This window comes from Sinocyclocheilus anshuiensis, unplaced genomic scaffold (assembly GCF_001515605.1).
Source record: "Sinocyclocheilus anshuiensis isolate Anshui unplaced genomic scaffold, SAMN03320099.WGS_v1.1 scaffold112, whole genome shotgun sequence".
NCBI lineage: Eukaryota > Metazoa > Chordata > Actinopteri > Cypriniformes > Cyprinidae > Sinocyclocheilus > Sinocyclocheilus anshuiensis.
In genome coordinates, this window is record NW_015557175.1 from 3,168,810 (window position 1) to 3,192,922 (window position 24,113).

The following is a 24,113-nucleotide window of genomic DNA, read 5'->3' on the forward strand; positions in this document are numbered from 1 at the left end:
ACACCCTCAGCATTTATGGCAGTCCTTCTGAAAGAGCGTCTCTATGGTGATTTGTTGGCCGTCAGAGGGCCCGACCGATGGTCGAGAGTGTGAGCGGTCATAAAGTGTGTCTGCTGTGGTCAGATAGGGTTTGACAAACATGCTGAACACAAAGTGTCTGATAGGAATGTTTGTAGACCAGAGAACATTCCATTATTTTATGATTAAAAAAATGTACACATATCAGTCTTATCAAATAATACAGTGCTGTTTTGGTCGTAGTTTGTATAAAAGTGAGGATAGTTTATGATGTCCACTTTCTGTCCGTTTTATGACACCAAGGGTTCTTTGCAGTAAATATTGGTTTTAAAGGGGTGGTTCATTGCGATTTCACTTTTTTAACGTTAGTTAGTGCGTAATGTTGCTGTTTGAGCATAAACAATATCTGCAAGACAATAACAAACAAAAAACATAGGCCTACCATTAAAAGCTGTGCTTGCACGGGTTCTGCACAATCCTCTTCAATAATATCCTCTGCTTCTCCATCGGACTCGTTGTTTAGCTACAATACAACCGGAGCACATGCCGCTGAGGTGAGGGGCTGGACGTTTAGACACGCACTAGAGGCGGTTTAGCCAATCACAACACACTGGGCTAGCTAACCAATCAGAGCCCATCGCCTATTTCTGAGGGGGGGGCTTCATAAAAGAAGGAAATGATCAGCGCATTTCTCAGAGAAGGGACAGAGTGGTGGTAAATTATGTGAAAAATAATGCGTTTTTAAAAAAACGAAGCATTAACACATGTTAGACTGCACCCCATAAACACAATCAAGCCTAGAAAAAAACCACTGAAGCACCCCTTTAATTGCTTCTGCACTGTAAAATTACATTCCTAGTAGTTCTGTCGCCATCTACACACAGGGCTAAGGTTTTTACTTGTCCAGTGAAACTAAAGCTAATGTGGCTAAGTATATTTCCTGATGTCTGATATCAACTGAAATTAAATCATTTTTCATCCAAACATAATCAATAAATGTCCTTTATTTAACTTAATAAACTATGGCATTAGTTGCACCACATGGCAAAAAAAAAAAAAGATATTTAAATGATTAAAGAATAATTAATATAAACTAAATAATTATTATATTAAGTAAAGTAGCATTATTAGATTGAATAATGAGCTATGGAATTATTATTTATAAGTTGCACCATCAGTCCATCTGGAATAAAACATACATACATACATGCATGTAAATAATTTGATTGAATAAATGGTTGTATCATTGTTTCTAAGTTTCACCATAGATCCACCTGGAAAAAAACATGAAAAGATATTTAAATCATTTAATTAAAGAATAAATAAATAAGGTTAACTATTAAACTATTGTATTATTATTTTTCATCTGGAGAAATCAGATATTTAAATAAATAAATGGATTTGAAAAAAAATGTCTGTAATTAGATTGAATAAACTATAGCATTATTATTAGCATTTATTATTATAATATTTGAAGTTGCACCACTGGTCCCCATGAAAAAATAAGATAAAAGGATAAACAAATAAATAAATACATTTAATTAAAAAAATAAAACTGGCATTATTATTTCTAAGTTGCACCTCCAATCCACCTGAAAAAACAATATTTAAATTATGAAATGTATGAATGAAAAAGTAAGTATGCAAGCAAGCCCTAGTGCTCCTTAAAATTTTACAAAAAATATGATGGACACTTTCTAATTATATGTTCACGTGGCCCGATTCGAATTATGCACAGTTTGCTAGATTGTGAGATATGAGACAGCTTACCCCACACTCCCTAAGGTTGCGTCCCCTTTCATTCAATAGATTTCAAGTTTCATTAATCCTTTCCACAGCTGACAAGTCAAACTAAATAGTTTAAGAATGCATTAAACATTTAGAAAGATAAAGAAGGAAATGTTTCCACCAGCTTCTATTGAGATCAGGTGACCTCTCATGTTGCATGTCTGTCTTTCCATGAGATTAAAAGCGTGTTTCATTCATCACAGATCACATGGCAGGGGTGTGAAACCAAAAAACATACAAAACACATCATGAAGTTGCTTCCCGTGGGTTCTTCTGGGAAGATCTCCTTCCTCTCTCTACATGTAGGTCATCCTTCCTTTGTCTCTCCTGTTCTAGGCCGGGATACTATTTGACGTTGTCATGCCATTGATAGAAAGCTAATGTTGCCATGGAAATGTGCAACAAGTGATGGTGGTGGTGGGCTACAGTGGATGTGAAGGGAAGAGAAAGGGGCTTGTCAGTGAATTTAAGTGTAATGTTGAGGGAAGGAAGATAAATGCCTGTATGCTTTTGTTCGCTCTATGCACGATGGGTCAAGGCTGATTAAAAGGAGCAGCTGGCTGCATTCGGTATGTAGATGGATCCAAACAAAAAAGAGGGAGGGACTTATTGGAAGATGAGACGTGATTTGTTGTTCGGTTGTTTAAGGTCCCACTCAAATCTCTTGATGTTGAATATTACAGCTAAATGCTGTAAATATAAATGAAAATATGAAACTCTTATTGAAAGTGAATTAATTAAAAAAAAACATTATTCAGAGCTGTTTGTGGCCTTTTTGAAAGATTTGTTGCTACATGTTTTTTTACTAAGTTAATAAATCAGTTATTTATTTATTTATTTTTGCTCAACAGGGAAATTAGACCATTTTCCCCAGCGTTTCAACTTCCCAATCCTTCATTTGAACCCCTTTAGCTAGCATGGGTTTGGTCTGAGTCAGTTAAAAAAGCACTAATCAGCTTTTTAGTGAGTGATTGAGCATTTGCCATGACAAAGTGAGGGTTTAAAAGGTACTTCTCAGCTTTTCTTCACACTGTGGTTGTCTGTTGCTCTGGGTTTCCTTTGGAAAATGCATGAACTTCTCCTCCTTCTTCTAGGGCAGTAATACACATTTAAGCCCAAAGCAGTGCTGCGTTTTATGACCCAGGATTCATTGCTGTAACTTAAGTTACTCTATCCAGTATGGCTGCCAGCTGTCGGTGTTACAGCTTTGAAGCAAATTTCGAAGAGGCTCTTCTTAAAGGTCAGCTGAACAGTGGAACAACAACAACAACAACAAAATTAGCTCAGTTTTCTTCAGTGAATAGCATTTATATTTGTCTTTTTCTCTAGTCCTCCTGTTTTCTCTGTGGTGTCCCAGTCCCCTGCTTGGCACATAACTCGGTCTGCTGTGTGGGAGTCAATGTGGTGAGAACGGTTGAGGCACGGAGCCCACATTCAGGGGGCAAGTGTGTGGTCACTGCGGTCTGTGAGCTTTTGTTGAGGCCCAGGGGAATCATACGTTATGTGGAAAGGGGAATTCTGCAGGCTTTCTGAATGCCTGCATGCCCAAAGAGATCCTGAAGCTGTTTTACAGGAAACAACTTAAAATGAAAATAAATAAATAAACATTTAAAACTGAATTACTAATAATATTGAAAAGGAGTATCAAAAGTTAAAATGTAAAATAGATATAGATAAATAAATAAATAAAATAAAAAAGCAATAAACGTTCTTATCACACCCTATAACATTTCATACATTTTCATTTTTCACTATATATTTTCAATATATATATTTTTTTTTTTTTTTTGATTTTGCGAGGTATTCTTTCTCATTTAGGAGGGTGTGTTATTTTTGTAATTATATAGATATATACACAATTGTAAAATAGAGCCAGAAATTGTGGTATAACCTAATTAACTTGCCAGAAATAAACATTTTACTTTATATATTTCCAGCATTGTTTTTCCAATGTTTGATTTTCTGTTTTTATGTTTGTTTGTTTGTTTTTCTCCCCACATTTAGGAGGGCATATTTTACATACAAGTATGCAGATTTGTGAATTAATGCTTTAGCATAATTATCTTGCAAGATATTAGCACTTTAGATTATATATTTGATTTTTTTTCCCCCTCCACATTTAGGAGAGCATATTTTTGTAATTATATACAAAAAGATTTGCAAATTAGTGCCAGACTAACTTTTACATGAAGGGCCAATATTTTATTTTATTTCTGCTAATATAATAATAATAATAATTATTATTATTATTATTTTGTACAGAATATGTAAACTTTCACTGTAAAAAAAAAAGTACATTTTACGAGAAAATATTATTTCACTCTTTCTACTTCAAAATTTCATTTTAATTGAATGTTACTTGCCATTTCTGTGTAATTATTTGAATTTACTAGCAATTTTTGAGCGAAAATTGTTTCTACACCATTGTTTCAGTGTAGGTCTGAAATTATGTTTTTAGAAATATCTGAGATGTAACAAATAAAACATGGAGATGTTCATAACAAGGACATTTTGCCCTACACATTTTGAATTTTAAAGGCATTAATCTTGATTTTTGCCCTGACCCTGTTTGAAATGCATTATAAAACCATTAGATCATTCATTAGTTGTGATCTCAGAGCTCTTGCTGGTGTTGATGCTGGACTCAATAGACTTGTGTGAGCTACAGTGCATGCTAATAGCAGGTTTTCTTATAGGCTCGCTGGTGTACACTGTGCATTAGTGATGTCACTGCTTTTGTTGTCCTGCAGGACAGTAAAGCTTAGCCTACAGAAAACAAACCAGCTTTATAGAGAGGCTTTCAATGCAACAAGTACAAAAAAAAGGTTGAACAAACATTATGCTGGAAATGACTTTCACTAGTGCCAGTCTATGCATGCCGACAAATTCATTTTGTTGAGAGTGAGCTTACAGCGTGATAATTTCACTGTTTGAACAAGAGTTGTAATACTTTACAGTGTGTGTCTGAAGTTTGCCCATAATGGACATAAATAAATGGCATTCTGCATTGGTGTCCCGCAGCTCTTGATGAACTCTGTGTGCCAACTTTCACACTGCTTGCGCAAGAAGTCTACTTTAATAAATGACATCCATTAGCATTACAAAGCGCAGTGCTAAAATGACGGCTGAGATGGTGGGCTGGACATCTACGAGGGGGTCTGCAGCGCTCACCTCCTTCCCAGAGCCAGAGACACACACACTGGGATCAAGGAGGAGGACGGTCTGGGTGAGATGGATATTGGTATGGATGTTACACTTGCAAGCTGAAGGATGAAGACCGTGCAAGTGCATAGAGAAGATGAAATACATGTACAGATGCAATTCCACAGCACAGTCCAAACAGATGTATGGATGCTAGGACTCTAACTGTTGTAGATCACCACATGGCAAGGAGCAGAAGGCAGCGCTACGAATACACCTGTAAGTCAAATCTCTTATATATTCAATACAAAAATCTGATATCACTACTGGTCTTTTTTTTTGTGTGCATTTTTTTATAATATGTGTTTTCTTTTCTAATTTGATGAATCAAAGTTCACTAGAAGTAGTCTTTCCACAAACTGAGATAAACAGTCGTTTCTAGAAGGTCATTCACACAAACATGGAAAACACACATGGCACTAAAATAATGCAATAAACATAAATTAAACAACATGAGATGTAACATAAAACCTTAATATACATAACTGATGACAACACTGTTAAAAACCACAATTGAACTAAATGCCATTAAATGTGAAGCATCACACAGGCAATTCACTTCCACAAACTGTTTATTTAACTGTACATTTCACTGCATACAGTAACCATTAAACAAGGAACAATTCATTATAGTGGCATTTCTACAGCAATTTTAATATGAAGGTATTTTTTTTAGCTTAAAATGCTGTTTATTTTGTTTATTTCTAATTTTAAATCATAATTTTAAAAAATCCATCATTTAATTGTGATCTCATACTTTTGGACCCTACTGTACCTCAGTTATATCGGGTTTTGTGTTTCATACTGCTGTTTTTTCAGGCTTTGACAATTACATATATGTTTGTACAAAAGAATAAGGAACTTCAATTTGAGGAACACAAATGAGCGTGACTTAGTAAATGCCTGTTTTACTGATTGTTACGAGACTCGTCCTCCTTTGGTTTGCATTCTTTGTGTTATTATTTAAAGCATTTATGTATTTATTTGTACAGATGAGAAGATGTCTCCAGTGCTCTTTGGAGTGATTTTGGCTAATGCAATGGTAATGTTGAAATCAGATTTGTTTCTCTATATCTCAATTTGAAATTCTTCAAGTATGATCATATGTTGGTGCCTTTCTTCTTTATGTGTTTAACAATGAAGATTAAAGGTATGTGTGAACCAACTCAATCATGGTCAGGCAGGGCAGAAAGAGGACTTTTGGGTGAGTAAATGTTCAGTTTATGCCTCTCAGACAATAATGAACCCGATAAGACTACTGTATTATATCTGATACATACATTTCTAAAGCCTCTAAAGGATCAACAATCAAAACGTTGGTGAAAAACCTGCTGTACCTGTTATACTGTTTTAGCCTTTTTGCAAAAACATCCACCTTCTGGTTGTGGTTCATGTGTCTTTTTGTTGTGAAATCTTCACTGGTTTTTATAATGTAAACGTAATGACTTTTACATTGTTAGAAATATTTCAAGATGAACATTTACTGGAGCAACTTAGGTTTACTTGATTATTGATACATCTTTTTTTTATTTCTTTTTTTAGAAAAATCATGCAGGCTTTTGGGGAACGTTTATTTGTGCATCTCACAATCATCACTGTATTGCATTGCATTATATTGTTTTGCCCCCACAATTAAAACTACAGAGCTTTGATCATAAAACTAAGCGAGGTTTCTTAAAGAGTGTACCGTTCACACTATCTCAACCTGTTGCAGATGTGCCAGACTCGAACCTTCTGATCCAGAACGATGCAGTGTATCATCTTGTGAACACATCGTTCAGTTTTGAACAAGCTCAGCGTTACTGCCGTGGTCAGTCCAGCGCCCTCACGACCTCAGGGGTCAAAGAGGACGAGGAGGGAGCCCGGCAGTTACTGTCTACATCCAACCTGAAGGGCCCAGTTTGGTTTGAAACCAACAAAAAACAGAGCCCGACACCTCATGTGCCCCTTCCCAAACAAAGTAAGTTTAGTTATGATGCTGGTACACTCTAAAAAATGCTGGGTTAAATACAACCCCGTGCTGGGTAAAATAGGGACAAACCCAGCAACTGGGTTGTTTTGACCCAGCGGTTGGGTTACTACCCAGAAGGTTGGGTTAAACAATTAACCCAACCGCTGGGTCAAAACAGCCCAATTGCTGGGTTTGTCCCTATTTTTACCCAGCATTTAACCCAGCATTTTTTAGAGTGTATGATGTTGTAAGTCAATATCTCAAGAAAGTAAGTCAATATCTCTGTAACTTCACAGAAACGATCCTCAGAGGATTGTCTTTCACGTCTAAGGACGGCTATGCCCGTGTGAAGGCGTCTTTCCCGCCACTGTCCGCGGTGAGCGTTTGCGTGCGCTTGCAGTGGGACCCGCGGCACGAGAACGTGTCCACGGTGTTCTCGTACGCAGCGCCGGTTTTCCTCAACGAATTCCAGCTCCGCGGACAGATTGACGAGCCCAAGCGAAATCAGGACAGAAAGGTCCGCCTAGCGCTTCTTATTCAAGGGCAGCATCATCCCTACAAAGCCGAGCTGCCCGTTGATGAAGACTGGCACCATGTCTGCGTCACGTGGCGCTCGAGCGATTGGGCAATTTATGTGGACGGAAAAAAGGGAGATTCTGGGCAAGGGAAAGCTCGGGGAAATGCAAAGGATATCCACGGAGACGGGATATTTATATTGGGTCAAGACCAGGATAGTTTCGGTGGGACTCTCACGGAGCCGTTTTTTGGAAACTTGACTGATCTGAATGTTTGGGGTGAAGCTCTGGAGTTCAAGAATGTGAAGGAACTGAACACCTGCTCGCAGCTGACCAATCACAGCGCCTTATTCAGATGGCAGGACTGGAACCTCACTGTCCATCAGTCTGTCCAGAATGTGTCTGCAACACTCAACTGTCCAGGTTAGCGTCATTTACCCATCCATCTGTCAAAATATCAGAAGATCCTAGTAGAATCTGTAAACAAATAATAACAACAACAATTATATTATTATTATTATTATTATTGTTATAAAATATACCTTAACAAATACTAAAACATTTTAGCATACACTTTTAAAATATTTGATATTTTTATAATATTTATAATTTTTATGTTTAATATTTAAAACATATGCTTATTTTTGTTAAACATCAGAGGATTCGAGTAGGATCTGTAAACAAATAATAATAAATGGTTATAACACATATTTTTTTAAATAATATTTTAATAGGCAGATAGATTGAATTACATTCATTATATATTTAATAGGATTATAATTTTGTTAAATATTAGAATATCCGAGTAGATCCGATTTGTAAGCTAATAATAATAATAACAATAATTGTATTGTTATTATTATTATCATTATAACATATTTTCAATTTTTACTATTTTCGTTATATATAATGTTTAAAAAAATAAAGTGTATGTTATTAATAATAATAATAATAATTGTATTATTATTATTATTATTATAACATATTCTTTAGTTTTTCAATATTTACTATTTTAATATATATGTAATATTTAAAAAGTATATGTTAATAATAATAATAATAATTATTATTATTATTATTATTATTTGTTTACAGATATTTGTTTGGATCTTCTGATATAATTACTTCAGTATTTACTTCAATATTTAAAACAAACTTTTTGTTAAATATTTTGCCTAAAAATAAAAATTAATCATATTTTCTATTTAATAAATTTCTAATTGTTCTTAGGTGTCAATGCAGCTTTAAAATGTCTACTTTTAATTACATTTATTATATATTTATTATCATTGTAATTTTTTGTTGTTGTTTCAGCTGAAATGTGAAAATGAATTCATTTTTACTTCCATCAAAGTTTCTGTTAACTTGTGGTGAAAATGCCTGTTTTTGCAGGGTCCCCGAAGACAACAAAGACACAAGAAAAGGAATGTGAAGTTTTTAATGGCTGGTCTGACGGTCAGCCTCAGTACAGCACTGCCCCCTGCAAACACACGCTCCGCTTCATCTGCAGAATGAGGAAAGGTTTGTGTGAGAGAGAGCATGTATGTGGGAGTTACTGTAGCTCAATAAAGTGCGAATGTATTGAAGAGCTGTGAGTGTGTACAGAGTGACAGTGCAGCTCTTTGATCCACAGAACACTATCTGAAGATGAAGGACCTGAGAGAATCTCTGGCATTCAACCCAAGCTCATTCATGCAAAGTCTCATGCACTATGGCGTGGTACAGCTGATTTCTAAAAAGTGCTTTCTTAGCATGAATATTTTGCACAGTTTTACCAAACTATCATTACAAACAACCAAAAACTGTGACTGTAAAGAATTCCAGCAATAAAAGTAAAACAAGTATATTAAATATCGATTTTTGTTACCATCTAACATGTATTTTGTCCCGTTTCTCTCAGACTGCAGACGATGTGCTCTCTGATACTGTAGATGGGCAGAGTTGGGCCTCAGTGTCCCGTCTGTTGAACGTGTCTGAGCAGGTTGTTTTAAAGGAGCAGAAGCAGCTGGAGGACAGGGACATGCTCTCTCTCATGCATGTTCTCTCTCGGGCCGCTCACCTACCCAGCACCGACAACCATAGCCGGCGTGATGCGGAGAGCCTCAGCCAGAGCTTCATCACCATTGCAGATTCACTCATCAGCCAAGACAATGCCAGTAAATGGAACAGCATCAAAGAGGTGACTGAAGTGATCTATCCCTTAACCGTTTTGTGTTGATTAATTACTAATCATTAAAAGTGATTTTTGATGATGTCATGGACTGGCACACTTCTTAAAGTGACAAAGTTTTTCTAATATTACTTCTAAAATAATAATAATAATAAATTAAATACATTTTAAAATGTTAAACAGTTCTTTTAAATTGTAATAATATTTCACAGATTTAATGTTCTTACTGTATGATCAAATAAATGCAGCCTTTGGTGAGCATAAGATACTTCTTTAAAAAAAAACATTGACCACAAACCTTTAAATGATAGTGTAAGTCATTAAATGATACTTGATAATTCAGTAATTAATGCACATTCAAAAATGAGTTTTATAAATAAGCAATATCACAAGAGCAGTTCCACTGAATATCATCAATACAGCACAATTGGTGTGTGATATTTTTTTATACAACCGCTGAATAAGTTCAGTAAAGAAGTTAATATTATCTTGCATTTTACATACAATGTGATTGGTTATTTCTGGGTTTATTAATTAATTAATTTATTTATTTATTTATTTTTGGGTTGCCATCAGAAATAGTTTCAAAAGAAACCTTTAATTTCTTTACAAATCTGTGCTTTGTAGGTAGTGAAGGGCCCAATGGCAGTCATACAGACTGTAGACCGCATGGTGAGTAACCTTAAGTCTCTGCTGATGGACGACACAGACAGTGTGCAGATACACAGCAACAATATCAGTAAGTTACACAGACATACAGAGGAACAAAACAGACATGCACTGAAATTTAAACCAAAGTCAAAAAACTGTGGTTCTGTGTTGCAGAGCTGCAAGTCCAACAGAAGCTGCTGTCTGAAGGTTCTCACGTTTCTGCGTTTTGTGGACTGGATGCGGGAAATCATGACTGCATCTCTGTCCCAGCTGAAAACATGAAGGAACTACAAAACAATGGTAGGGACCAGGAGATGAAGTTTCACAGTGTATAATTTTTCAGTTGTCATTGTGAAACCTGGGTGTTTTTTTTTCTTCCCTTAACTTTTATGTGCTTGTTTAGGCTTCAATAAGGTGACTTTACTGAATACATGGTACAGCTCTGTGAATTGTCTCTCAGAGAGAGAGGAAAACATTACTCTTTCTCCTATAGTCAGTGATGGATCTCATAGGTAAGCCATGATACACAGCATGCAGATTCATTTAATTTATTCATCAGATCAGCTGTGTCTGCGTTACATGAACACAGTCTTAAAAATATAGGTTCCATAGTGGGTTTTCACAGCCATGCCATAGAGCAACCATTTTTTGTTTTCCCAAACGAACCTTTCAGTGAACAGTTCCTAAAAGAACCATTGTTTTCTTTTGCGGAATGGAAAGATTCCATTGATGTTAAAGGTTCTTCATGGAACCATAGATGCCAATAACGAACTCTATTTTTAAGAGTGTGTGGTATTTCAAACTTAAATTGCTTCAATTGCAGGATAATCCCTTATTACAGAATTTGCATATGGGTTAGATATAAATACACAGAGAATTGCTTGTTATTTCATATTTCATTGTAATTACAACATGAATGTTTTGTCATATTGCTGATGGGAGTGTGTGATTGTATAAATCAGGCATCTGCGAACAGTCTTGGGCTCATCGGTCATCTCTAGTACAGTGCTGGCAGATGGACAGCCGATCAGCATGGCCATAAACTTCAGACTCCAGCACAGGATTCAGGTACAAGAAATAACATGTATCGTTTTTATTGTGATCAAGGAATCAGTATAGGAATCATTTAACCACATTTAAGTTTCATTACAAACCTATATGACTTCCCTTTTTCCATGGAACAGGTGATTTTGCTGAATGTCAAAGCTGCTCTTTTGCATACAGGAACTCAATAGGAACAGGAACAGGAAGAACCACATAAGGGCATGAAACACACAAGGGAAAACTAGGTCATGGAGAGCACATGAAGAGAAAAACACAAGACAGGAACACAGAGCTGACCATGGGCGTGACATTACCTCCCCCTCCCGGAAGGCGCGCCTTGTAACATCCAACGAGGAGGAGGGGTGGGCGCTCTGGAGGCCTCTACGGACAGGTTTACGTGAGACGGACGGCCTCCAGGGCAGTACCGGATCTGGGACCCATGGCGGATCAAGCAGCTCCGGGTGCCATGGTAGATCAGGCAGTTCGGGGACCCATGGCGGAGCAGGCAGACTAGGGAGCCGTGGCGGAGCAGGCAGACTAGGGAGCCGTGGCGGAGCAGGCAGACTAGGGAGCCATGGCGGAGCAGTCAGAAACACACAAGGGAAAACTAGGTCATGGAGAGCACATGAAGAGAAAAACACAAGACAGGAACACAGAGCTGACCATGGGCGTGACATTACCTCCCCCTCCCGGAAGGCGCGCCTTGTAACATCCAACGAGGAGGAGGGGTGGGCGCTCTGGAGGCCTCTACGGACAGGTTTACGTGAGACGGACGGCCTCCAGGGCAGTACCGGATCTGGGACCCATGGCGGATCAAGCAGCTCCGGGTGCCATGGTAGATCAGGCAGTTCGGGGACCCATGGCGGAGCAGGCAGACTAGGGAGCCGTGGCGGAGCAGGCAGACTAGGGAGCCGTGGCGGAGCATACAGTTCAGGGTGCCATGGCGGAGCAGACAGTTCAGGGGGCCATGGCGGAGCAGCCTCCGTGGCCTTGGCCTCTACGGCCGGAGCCCTATAGCCCCCCCAAAAAAATTCCTTGGGGGAAATTTCGGGTCCTGAGGCCCTCCGTGGGCCTGACATAGGAGCAGCGGCCCTCCCTGGGCTTGACTCAGGAACTGTAGCCCTCTCTGGACTGGACTTGGGAACAGGAGCCCTCTCTGGGGTGGACTTGGGAAAAGAGACTTTCTCTTGGCTGGACGTGGGAACTGGAGCCCTCTCTGAGCTGGACGTGGGAACGGGAGCCCTCCCTGGGCTTAACTTGGGAACAGAAGCCCTCTCTGGGCTTAACTTGGGAACAGGAGCCCTCTCGGGGCTCTGGTCAGGGGCTGGAACTGACACTGGAGCAGACTCAGGGGCTGGAGCCGACACTGGAGCGGGCTCAGGGGCTGGAGCCGACACTGGAGCGGCCGGCGGGCTTGAGAGTGCAGTGGCCGGTGGGCTTGACTGCGGAGCGGCCGGCAGGCTTGAGACAGGAGCGGTTCTGGATCGGGGCCGGACACTCTCCAAACACCGGAGGCTCCCTTCCCTCCAGCTCAGTCCAGTGGTGTCTGAGAGGTCCACGGGGCGATAGTAATTGGCCCCGATCCAGAACAAAGAATTTAGTGTGGCGTCATCCAACGCCGTCAAGACGGCGAGCTCGCAGAATTCCCGGGTGAATTCCACAAACGGGAGATCCCTGCGGGCCAGGGCGGAGAATCTCGCGGCGATCTCCATCACCACAGGGAAAAGGGAAAAAGAAAACTTTCAGAAACGGAAACAAAAACGGGGAGAAGGGGTGCCGCTTACTGTTTGTTTTGGTCCTTTGTTCTGTCACAACTGCTACTGTGTTGGAGCGAGGAACGAGGAGCACATAGGAGAATCACCATAAATACAGTCTTTATTTATCGAAACCACAAGGAACACACACGTAGCACCTGGAATGACATTTAACAAAGGACGCTAGACACAGGAAACACTGGGCTTAAGTAAACGGAACTGAACGAGGGAATTAACAAGACACAGCTGAAACAAATGGAACTCAATAGGAACAGGAACAGGAAGAACCACATAAGGGCATGAAACACACAAGGGAAAACTAGGTCATGGAGAGCAAACGACAGGAACACAGAGCTGACCATGGACGTGACAGTCACATGATCCTTCAGAAATCATTCAAATATGCTAATATGCTGCTCAAGAAAAATTTTCTAATTATCAATTTTGAAAACTGTTTTTGCTACTTAATTAAATTTTTTTTTTTTTTTAGAAATCTTTTGTAACATCATAAATGTTTTTGCTGTCACTTTTGATCAATTTAATGTATCCTTGCTGAAGAAAATGTAAAAACTTCTGGACAGTAGTATTTGTGAGGATTTCAATAGGATTTGTCATTTTAGGAGAACTGTTTAAAATGAGGATTGATCAGGATTGAATCTAGTGTGTTGTTGGATAGTCATGCCTGACTTCAGCTACAATGCTTCTCTTTTTTTCACTCTTTAGAACAGTTCACAGAATTTGACACCTATCTGTTCTTTTTGGGATTTTGACCTAATGTAAGTAATTTTCATGTACTTACATTTATTGTATTTGTAAATTCTCAAATGTTCTCATTTATGTTTTGTATAACTGATGAAATCTTGTTCTTTTGTCTTGACACCTCAGGCCAGATCGGGGAGGGTGGTCAACAAAGGGCTGCACCTTTATTTCCTCTCTGAATAACTCAACTTCCTGTTCCTGTAACCACACTACCAACTTTGCCTTGCTGTTACAGATCTCCGAAGTTCAGGTAAGGTATTAAGCAGTACCTGTAATAGATGAAAACATCATGGATACTGTACATGAATTTGACCAATAATTATTAACTTATGAAAAACAGGCTTGTGTAGTTGCAGAAAGTTATTTTAGTATTATATGTATTTAGTAATATAGTATTTGTTAATATTTTGGATTACCTTTTATCTTTATATTGTTGAATTAGCTTATTATTTTTTTTTTATTTCAGTTTCAGTTCACATTTGCCGAATTGCCTAAAATTATTTTTTTGTTAAAATATAGCGACCCTGGTTGCAGATAAACATAAAGAAGCAGAGTCTGACCACTACAGAAAAGAAAGAGTTCAATTAAAAGAGCCAGAAAAGTGTGTATGTCGTTTGAATATATAGTTAAATATAATTGAACCAATATACATTTAGGCCTAATAAAAAATTCTACAGAAGGCATATTTATGTCATATTTAAAGAGTGTGTAATATTTTGTGGGTAATCCATATTAAAAATAAATAAAATAAAATAAAAAACACTTACAGCACTATACTTTTTTGTAAATCAGTAGTACATCAAAATTCAAATCCGGTTTGAATTTTCTTTGTGTGTGTTTTAGAGAAATGAACATGAGACAGGCCTGCAGATCTTCAGTTTGATTGGCTCTGGTGTGTCTCTGTGTGGTCTCATCTTCACATTTATTCTCTTTGTGGCTGTTGGGTGAGAAAACAAAGCAAAACATACAACTGTATAGTGCGGCTCATAGCAGTGTCTTACCTGGCATTGCATTGTGTGTTGCTCTCTGTCTCCCTCTAGCGTTCCAAAGTCAGATCGGACTACAGTTCACAAAAACCTGATAGTGGCGCTGGCTGTAGCTCAGTTACTTCTTATTTTCAGCGACTGGGCTTCGGGAAACCAGGTGTGACTTCTATATCTGTCAACATATATATGTGTTGATAAAAAGTAGGGAAACAGCTGTGAAATTACCACATAGTAGTGAGTTCTTCAGAGGTAAATTACACACTACCATTCAAAAGTGACTGTATAAAGAGTAACGTAAAAGTGTTACAAAATGTGTTTCATGTTTTCCACAAAAAAATATTAAGCAGCACAGCTGTTCTCAACATTGGTAATAATCAGAAATGTTTCTTGAGCAGCAAATCAGCATATTAAAATGATTTCTGAAGGATCGTGTGACACTGACTGGAGTAATCGCAAAATTCAGCTTTTCATCACAGAAATAAATTACATTTTAAAATATATTAAAACAAAAAAAAAAAACTGGTATTTTTATTTGTAATAATATTTCACATTATTACTGTATTTTTGATCAAATAAATGCAGCCTTGGTGGGCATAAAATACTTTTTTCGTTTCAAAAAATAAATAAAAATAATCCTACCGACCCCAAACTTGTTCCTATTTATAATATTTCTATGTAACAGTCTAATAATATATTTTGATTAATAAAAAGAGAAAACCAATTTAAATGCTATTTTTGCATTCAAGTAAACATTTCTGATGTAGATGTAGTGATAGCAGATATGGACATGTTTTTTGTCAGAATTTGAATAAAGTATGTGTATGTTGTTGTGGAGCAGGAAGCCTGTTGGTTGGTGACGGTGCTCCTGCATCTGTTTTTCCTGTCATCTTTCTGCTGGATGCTGGTGGAGGGCTTGATGCTCTGGAGTAAAGTGGTCTCTGTTAACATCAGCGAGGAGAGGAGAATGAAGCTGTACTATGTGCTGGGCTGGGGTGAGAACCGTCTGTATGTGTAAATCATTATGATTCATATTCTGTTTGATTAACCTTCCTCTCATGCATTGTGTCTGTATTTGCTTTGTCTTTCTTAGGGCTGCCGGTTGTTATAGTCGCTGTAACCTTGGCATCCACTTTGGATCGGTATAAAGCACAGCAGCACTGCTGGCTGAACCTTCAGTCGCATGTTATTTGGGCTTTTGCAGGGCCTGTGCTCTTTGTTTTGGCTGTAAGTATATCACAAGTGTGCAGTTCCTTGAGTAAGTGTGTCAGAATAATTGTCACAATGGAGCTCTTATTTGCTTTTGAGTGTATATGCAGTACAGTTCCGATGGTTTTAAAGTCAGCATGAAATCTATTTCCTAAATGCATTTTATAGATCCTTTTGTAAACAATTCATCTGTGTATATGTTTGCTTTTTAAAAAAATAGTTTTAACCGTATAATGTTTAATCAAAATGTCATAACTGGATCTTCCCATGAAACAACAGTCTTTTTTTCTGGTGACATGCTGGACTTCTCCAATCATTTAGTTCATTTAAACCCGTCTGTTTCTTACAATTAACTGTAAGCTGTCATTCAGGTCTCCCTCCATCCAATCAACAACAGCTGAATAGTCCCACCCTATTTTCTTTTTTCGATAATCCAATAAGTATGTCTCAATGTGGAAGAAAAGATCTGCGACTTTAAATCAGGCTGGACTGCAAAGGACACTTTATGCAAAAATGTCAGCTAAATGCATAATGTACGAATGCAATGTGTGCATTAAATGCCAAAGATCTCATTTGTAAAATTAAAGGTTGTTTGCACATTAAACAAATTTAAGGGATCATGTCATCATGAAGCATATTTTCCATATTCTATTTCTTGAACTTGATCTATTTACTTTTAAACATGCTGTAAATTTCTGTAAACTCCAGATTTTCTTTAACCCAAAAAGATGATTTATTGAAACTTTGTTGCAGTAACATCTCATTCTGAACTATCTAGTAATCCTATAGTGATTTGTGATACTGTCCCGTGCAATATAGTGTTGTAGTATTGTAGGCCATGTATTTTTGTAGGCCAAACCCAGAAGTTTGCATCACCCTGCTTCCCCTGACAAAAACCCAGTAGGATTTCTCCATTGGCTTTTGGATTGTTGCAGAAAATAAACTGTGTTTTGTACATCATGTTAATTTTAAATGAACACAACATTAATGAATTTTGAAGCCTAAATACAAATACCAGGAGTACAAAGCTAAACATATGCTATAAATGGTCACACGACTTCAACATTGCCACCATTAAGTTTCTGACAACTCAGTTTTTATTTAAAAAAACATTTTCCCTAAAAGTTTGAGTTATAATAGTTTGCAAGCCTGCGGTTATACACACAATGAGGCTGTAAAAGCAACCAGTGAGTAAATGAGTTGACCTGTTTTACATGATTTTTAATGTCTCGACAACCTCTGTAGTCCCATTTAGCCACTTGTTGGCAACCACCTTTTTCCAAGACAAATAAAAGCTTTAAAAAAAATCACAAAGCGAGGCATTACTGATGCATTTTATGTCATAGAATAAAACATGAAATTATCTTGAGCCTGTGTTCCCCACAGACAATATTTCAGGCATTTAAACAAAAAACCAAATGAATTTGAGGCGATGGAACTGGAAATGATAACATGCAACTCATTTCCAGGTTTTGGCCTATAAAAATATGTCATCCCTGCTGTGAACGTGAAGAGGGGTGTTTCTCAAAGGCGTTAGTTCTGGCAGGTCACGTTAGTCAAGCTCGCATCAGCTGACTCTCAACTGATCCCCATCAACCTATTGGAATACGACACCTATCTAAGCATTCATATATAAGGTCCCTCAGTAGTATCAGCAGTTTTCGCATTGCTCAATAGCTAATTACCCTTCTCCATCCCCAGCTCCTCCTCTGTCAGTCGGGATTCAGCCTTCTGATTCTCCTTGAATCAGACTAATTCTAAAATGTGTACATAACATTATTGAACTTTAACGATATCTGCAATACATTTATGTTGGTTCTGTTCTGTTTACCCTGGGGGGTTATCGCTGCTCTCCCTGCTCTCATCCATGCTAGGCTGCATGGATGCGCAGGGAGTTCTTGCCCAGAACAGGACCATACCGCCAATCCAAACTGTATGCTAATTGTCAATCATCTTTGACGATAGTGGTCCTGGCAGAACTCCACTAATATTATAAGTTTACCTACTGAAAAATACTAAAATTGTATTATAAGACCCTTTAAAAGTTGAAATATGGTCTTCCTTGTAGCAGTGTCTGATGGGAGATATGGTTCTCTGTTCTTAGGTCAACGGTGTGGTGCTTTTTCGGGTTGTTATGGTTACAGTGGCCAGTGCACATCGCAGAGCCAAAATGCTGACGCCTAGTTCTGATTCGAAACTTCACACGCTAGATCTTACCTGGTGAGTTTTTTTCACTACTCAACTGCCTTTGAAATAAATACAGGCCAGAGTTAAGAGATAGAAAGCAGTATCAGCCAGTCATTACTCGTTATTGTAGACAGTTCTAGTTTTTCTCTTATCTTGTTGAACAGAGGAAGCAGCGAGAAAGCACCTGTCTGCCAGTAACTCATTTGTTCCTATCAGCCACCTGGACTTGAGAAGATATGATACAAATAGCCACAGAGACTCCTCTGTTTGTCCTGTTATATGGATATTTCATATAAAGAAAGAGCAGAAATGAATCAGAAGTGTCTGTATAATTAGCAGAGAACTGGAGTGTCCTTGAAGCAGAGTTTCAGTCATACTGATGTAAAACTGAGCAGCCTAGCCAGTGCAGTAATATGAAGGTTTAATACTGTGTTTGTGTGCACATGCAGGGCAGCGACGCGGTCAGTATTGATCTTGTTACCAGTTTTAGGTCTGACCTGGCTGTGTGGAGTGCTGGTACACTTGTCTGTCGTCATGGCCTATCTGTTCATCACACTCAATGCTTTTCAGGTAACACTCAGCACTTCTACTATGGCTGGGCGATTATTCACATTTTATTTTCACTTACGATTTTGGCCAGTGGTTATGAAAACAAAATAATTAAGATGAATTCATTATTCTGCCGCATTCAGTTTCTCAATGCTGTTGTTTTGTCTTGTATTACAAACTCTGCAAACACTGCAGTGTTGTAAATATTTTCGTTACTTGCGATAATACAAATATTAATTATAATTTCTTGTTAAATTTGCATTTGTTTCTTTCAGTTGAATAATGTTTAAAGTTCAAGGAAATACACTGTTAAAAATAAGGTTACAGTTAAATAAATGCATGATGTCTATTTCCAAAGTCTATTGACAAAGTATTGACAAAAATAATTATGTTTATCGTTTTTGTCAAAATCGGCCAGCTCTTACTCAACCATGCATGTTTTGCCTTCCTCTTAATCCGACTCCAGTCTATCAACACGGTTGAAATTAACTTCCTCTCTCGGTTTTCAGCTTAATGAAGCTCTCTTTTACTGTCTCTTTCTTCCTCCCATGTCTATAATGAATGAGAACTGAATTCCCTCCCAGAGCTTGTTAATGTAGATTTACTGTGTGCATCTGGGAAAAAGATAAAAGAAGCAGAAGACAGATAGAGAAAATGAGGGAGACACACAGAGAGGAGGAGAAACATGAGCAGAGTCCATCACTGCAAGGAAACTCTTCAGTGCAGATCTATCTTGAATGTTTTATGTAGCAGATGTCTGGGAGAGCAGCAAGCGTAAAGATGCAGGAAGTATATGGAACATTCCTGTTAGCTGTAATATATGGCTGATTCTGTGCTAACAAGATCTAAGAATAAACCTTTTATGATTTGAGTTAAACCTCCAAAAACAAGGTTTCTCCTGGTTATTTTTAAAGATTTGTTATTTTTTTACTGTTTTAATGATACTGTTTATTACACCCCAGACACTGAATCTTCAGACGTCTGAGTAAACTATATTTTAAGCATTTTTTTAAATGTTTTGGCCCAGAAAACAAAAATTCATTTAATGTTTATTATATTATTATTTTTATTGAAATTATTTCAAACTGTTTATTTTCTGTTGCTTATTCTTTAAACACAATAATTGATTGAAACAAACCCATATATTATAAAACAAAATCGAAAAGAAAAATGAGAAATGATTTTCCATATAGCACTGTGAATTTTCATTATATTTTGCATAACAAATTGCATTGTGACATGATTTTCATTACAATGCAACATATTTCCACTTCCCCAAATTCTTGTTACTGTAATGCAAAAAATTTAAATTTTTTTCAATGTTGTTTTAATTAAATCCCAAGTGCCTGGAAGATGATTTATGGCCCAAATATAGGCTTCAATTTCTTTATGAAGAATATCATTTTTATTTTAAAGAATTATATTTGGAGATGAAATATGACTCATAAATTGCTGAGATTGACACAATATTTTGCATTTTATTTTTATTCATGTATTATTGCTTTGACATGGTTGCAAAACGAACAGTATAATGACCCATATACACCATTATAAATGATCATATAAACATCTTTTAGTGACTATAAAGTTTAAAAGTTACTTTGCTCAGTGTTGTTAACATTCTAATCACTAGCATGAGTGAGCGTCCATGTTATTTCATTAAACATCTCCTCTCATTCTAGGGCCTGTATATTTTTCTGGTGTATGCGGTTTACAACAGTGAGGTATGACTCACTGATAACATCAGCTATCAGTTTATATTTTTCTTATATTTCTTATCTTATATTTCAGTAGTACGAAGAAGTTGTATGATTTCCTTTCTAAATTGCAACATAATACTGTTTCTGGATGTTTTATGCGTGTAATGTAGGTGCGAAATGCAATAAGAAGAATCCAGGACAAGCGAAAAGCTTTGTCATTTACTGTAAGACCTTATTTTTGTTCATTTAAATAGTTGAACAGTTTAAATCTGTTTCTCTGTTATTGTACTCACTTTTGATGTCATTTCCTCTTGCAGAACTGCTCACAGCCTATCAGCTTCTTGCCCTCCCAAAAATCTCCCAGTGCTTCATGGGTACACAGCCTGCCGACTCATTCCAGCCCAGAGAGCAGCGAGAGCTCGACTCCCATCACCACTTCTACAGCCAACTCGCTCGTCTTTAAGAACGGTGCGTGAAACTCATCCGTATCGACCATCTGCAGCTAAATTGGTGTTACTTTTAGTCAACATGAAACTTAAAAAAGCAGATTTGCTTGCATGTAACATCTCTGTCCTTTCCTCTTTATATGTTAGAACGGTTTAAAGAGGACCATATTGTGAGTTTCCCATTAAAACCGGCTAACATAAGTCAGGTAAGCTGCAAACCACACATATTTTTCACTGATATTTTACACATCATCAAATAGTAATTAGGCTTGTCACTACAACCAATTGTTATAAATTGAACAAAACTTGTTCATTTAAATTTCATAATTCTCAATACCACCAAATTACAAATTATTAACTCGAATAAATTAACAAATTACTAATTATTAATGAATTATACAACTACTAAGTATATCAAACGTTACCTGGACACATACAGTACACACATGTTAAGCAATGTATTATATAGCAAATTTCAAAAGCTTTATTGTTATATCAATAAAAATATAAACTATATTATCGTCCAGCGATATATTAAAAGTTGCATATATATATATATATGTACATCCTACATATTGTATACTCACATAAAGAAATATTCTAATAACAAATCTCAGCTGCGTGATTGATTATGTCACGAAAATTTAAACTGTATTTTCGTAGTTATTTATTTATTTATATATATATTTCTGTCATGACAACTCTCGGAGGGATTGGCATGGTAATGTACATGACAATGTTAATGTATTTGGTCTTGGAGGAATAGATCTGCTACGTGACCTGCTACTGCCAATACATCCACAGCATGCTGCTGTGAGCATGTAAGAAATATAGCTGCTGCAAATATAATATACATGAAAAAACCGGCATATAGCATACATGTATCACCTCGTAGCAGATCTATACAGGTGGACCTGGGGAAGGTGGAGGGTTTCAGAGAACTCTGAAAGCGCGCTGCAGGAATCTCAAGTGAATGCTAGCTCAAGTAAAGTGATATTTACTATAGTACATCTCAATTCTCGTCCAAAAATGTAACTGTATTATCGTGCAGCTCTTTATATAATGTTGCATTATTGCATATATAAGCATATGCAACTTTATCTGCAAACATACAGTAGGGTGATATTCACTAAACAGATAATCTCAGTTGCTTACTTGCTTATACAGTTACAAAATGTAACCTGCTTTGAAACAGTGTAGCTGCTTTGAAACAGTCTGTATTGTGAAAAGTGCTATACAAATCAAATTGACTTGATATTACGGCATTATCTTTTGTTTCAGGTGGTTCAGCTGACAGCCTCTAAGCCCTCAGGTAAAGAACTGTTTCATATGAACTTGTTGCAAGATAAAGTGTGTCCACACCGAAGCACTAGTTCTTCACTAGCAGGATAAGCAAAAAGCTTTGTCACTTCTCAACAAATATGTGATAAATAAAAAGAAATTAATATTAGAATAGACTACAGTTAAATCTAAAACCAATGCTGTTGGCCGAACAGTTTAAATCCATTGAGAACTGAGCTTAAAAATTGTCAAAATAGCATGATGGAATAAAGCTTTGATATGTTTAAATTATGCCATCAAAAAGTATGTACTGCTATTTCTTTCTTTTTTTGCTTCACCACAGGCTGTTGAGGGGAAAACTACACTACAGTTCTGCATGGACTCGTGGCTTATCCTGGGATGAAGACGTAGCTCTTTCTGTGGAGGAGCACACACTGCCTCCTCCGCAATCCTGCAGGCCGTCTTGTTCCCAGATCTCAGTCTGTGCTGAGTGAGTAAATGTTTTTTGATTAACATGAAACCACTCTTTCAGTAAACGCTCAATGAGACTGTGCTCAGCATGGCACATAAAGACTTCTCAACGTTGTGTATTTGGTCATCATTTTATAATGTATAGATGTCGTCAGGCTCATAATACTAAAAAAGGGCAACAAAGAGCATCACACCATTAATCGTGACCAGACTTGTTAGTGATTTTTGACTTCGGTTGGGAACGAGCAGCCCATCCGTGGAGATTTACATTCAATATTTTGAAGAATCAGAAAACTGTGGACATTGAAACCAATCAGCTGTTTGATCTTTCTGAAGAGACTGTTGAAAGTATCAATATATCATTTCAATAACACGATTTAATTTTTTATAAAAAACAAGTCTTTAGTGCTCAAATAGCAAGTATGGAAAGATTACCTTATCATAACAGCATTTATATTTAATGGTTTGTTTTTGGTTTATTCATGCTGTAATTCTACTACCCAATTGAAATGACGTAAAAACGTAAATAATAGGTATTACCTATTTTTATACAATGCATATAAAATGCAGTATTACTTTTTTCACTATTAAAACTAATTTGTTTGTTTTGATGTGGAAAGTGTGTATCTCTGTAGTCATTTATGAATATTTATTTTTTTTTTATGATACACAGGACATTTTATTTGATTAGACTAAAAATGAATAGAAGAATAATTGGTTCAAATGGATTTCAAAAGAAGCACTCTCTCTTTATGCGCTTACAAAGGTGGCAACATGTGTGAATGTTTTCTGACCTTCCCATAACCTCTTTTTATTGGCACACTGAAGAGACACTCAGAGTTTAGCAGCATGTCTGTCTTTAGAAACATGCCCATTCAAAGTAAGATTGCTTTTAGACTGCCACACACAGTCCTCATACAACTGCAACGTGTTGTTTATTTTATTTTATTGCGACCAATTTTTTCACTTAAATGGAAAGACAAATAAATGTGTAATCTATGTAAAAAAACAAAGTGCTTTAAATAGTTTAATTGATACTGTTAATTATATAATTTCAATAAATACCTTTTTTTTTTTTCATTTGATTCATTGTTGGACAAGCCCTTTTGGAATGTTTTTTAAATACCTACTAAATAAATGTATTTGAAAACAAAGAAATTACAATACTCATCATCCATTCAAAAGCACAGGAGCATTAAGATAAAATAACATACATAAATTAGCGTTCAAATGAAACATCGCTCTTAAGGCTTGTTCACACCGGGACGAATATCGCACGATTATCGCCGACGTTTAACGCCTCGTGACTAAACAAAGGGCGCCAATGTGAGTGTGCACACCGACGCGTAAAAGCGTCATTTTTTTAATAAACGCCTCGGGCTCGTTTTTTTGGTTTGATGCGCCGCGTTAAAAACTGACCGGCCAATGAGATTGGC

The 24,113-nt window shown here is 37.1% G+C and overlaps 1 protein-coding gene across 1 annotated transcript in view; it reads left to right on the forward strand.

Moving 5' to 3' along the window:
- LOC107678382 (adhesion G-protein coupled receptor D2-like) overlaps positions 1 to 22,826 on the forward strand; it is a 34,972-nt gene extending 12,146 nt beyond the window's left edge. Inside the window, exons 4-28 of the mRNA XM_016473619.1 lie at positions 6,000 to 6,049; positions 6,151 to 6,211; positions 6,722 to 6,967; positions 7,255 to 7,896; positions 8,866 to 8,994; positions 9,107 to 9,192; positions 9,374 to 9,652; positions 10,271 to 10,382; positions 10,469 to 10,594; positions 10,698 to 10,806; positions 11,257 to 11,362; positions 13,816 to 13,868; positions 13,978 to 14,101; positions 14,695 to 14,795; positions 14,892 to 14,994; positions 15,676 to 15,829; positions 15,928 to 16,061; positions 18,148 to 18,263; positions 18,680 to 18,800; positions 20,462 to 20,503; positions 20,650 to 20,703; positions 20,797 to 20,947; positions 21,073 to 21,131; positions 22,207 to 22,237; positions 22,550 to 22,826. Of these exons, the coding sequence (XP_016329105.1) occupies positions 6,000 to 6,049; positions 6,151 to 6,211; positions 6,722 to 6,967; positions 7,255 to 7,896; positions 8,866 to 8,994; positions 9,107 to 9,192; positions 9,374 to 9,652; positions 10,271 to 10,382; positions 10,469 to 10,594; positions 10,698 to 10,806; positions 11,257 to 11,362; positions 13,816 to 13,868; positions 13,978 to 14,101; positions 14,695 to 14,795; positions 14,892 to 14,994; positions 15,676 to 15,829; positions 15,928 to 16,061; positions 18,148 to 18,263; positions 18,680 to 18,800; positions 20,462 to 20,503; positions 20,650 to 20,703; positions 20,797 to 20,947; positions 21,073 to 21,131; positions 22,207 to 22,237; positions 22,550 to 22,557 (3,197 nt within the window). The 3' untranslated portion in view covers positions 22,558 to 22,826. The remainder of the gene's footprint in view (positions 1 to 5,999; positions 6,050 to 6,150; positions 6,212 to 6,721; positions 6,968 to 7,254; positions 7,897 to 8,865; positions 8,995 to 9,106; positions 9,193 to 9,373; positions 9,653 to 10,270; positions 10,383 to 10,468; positions 10,595 to 10,697; positions 10,807 to 11,256; positions 11,363 to 13,815; positions 13,869 to 13,977; positions 14,102 to 14,694; positions 14,796 to 14,891; positions 14,995 to 15,675; positions 15,830 to 15,927; positions 16,062 to 18,147; positions 18,264 to 18,679; positions 18,801 to 20,461; positions 20,504 to 20,649; positions 20,704 to 20,796; positions 20,948 to 21,072; positions 21,132 to 22,206; positions 22,238 to 22,549) is intronic.
- Positions 22,827 to 24,113: the final 1,287 nt, after the last annotated feature.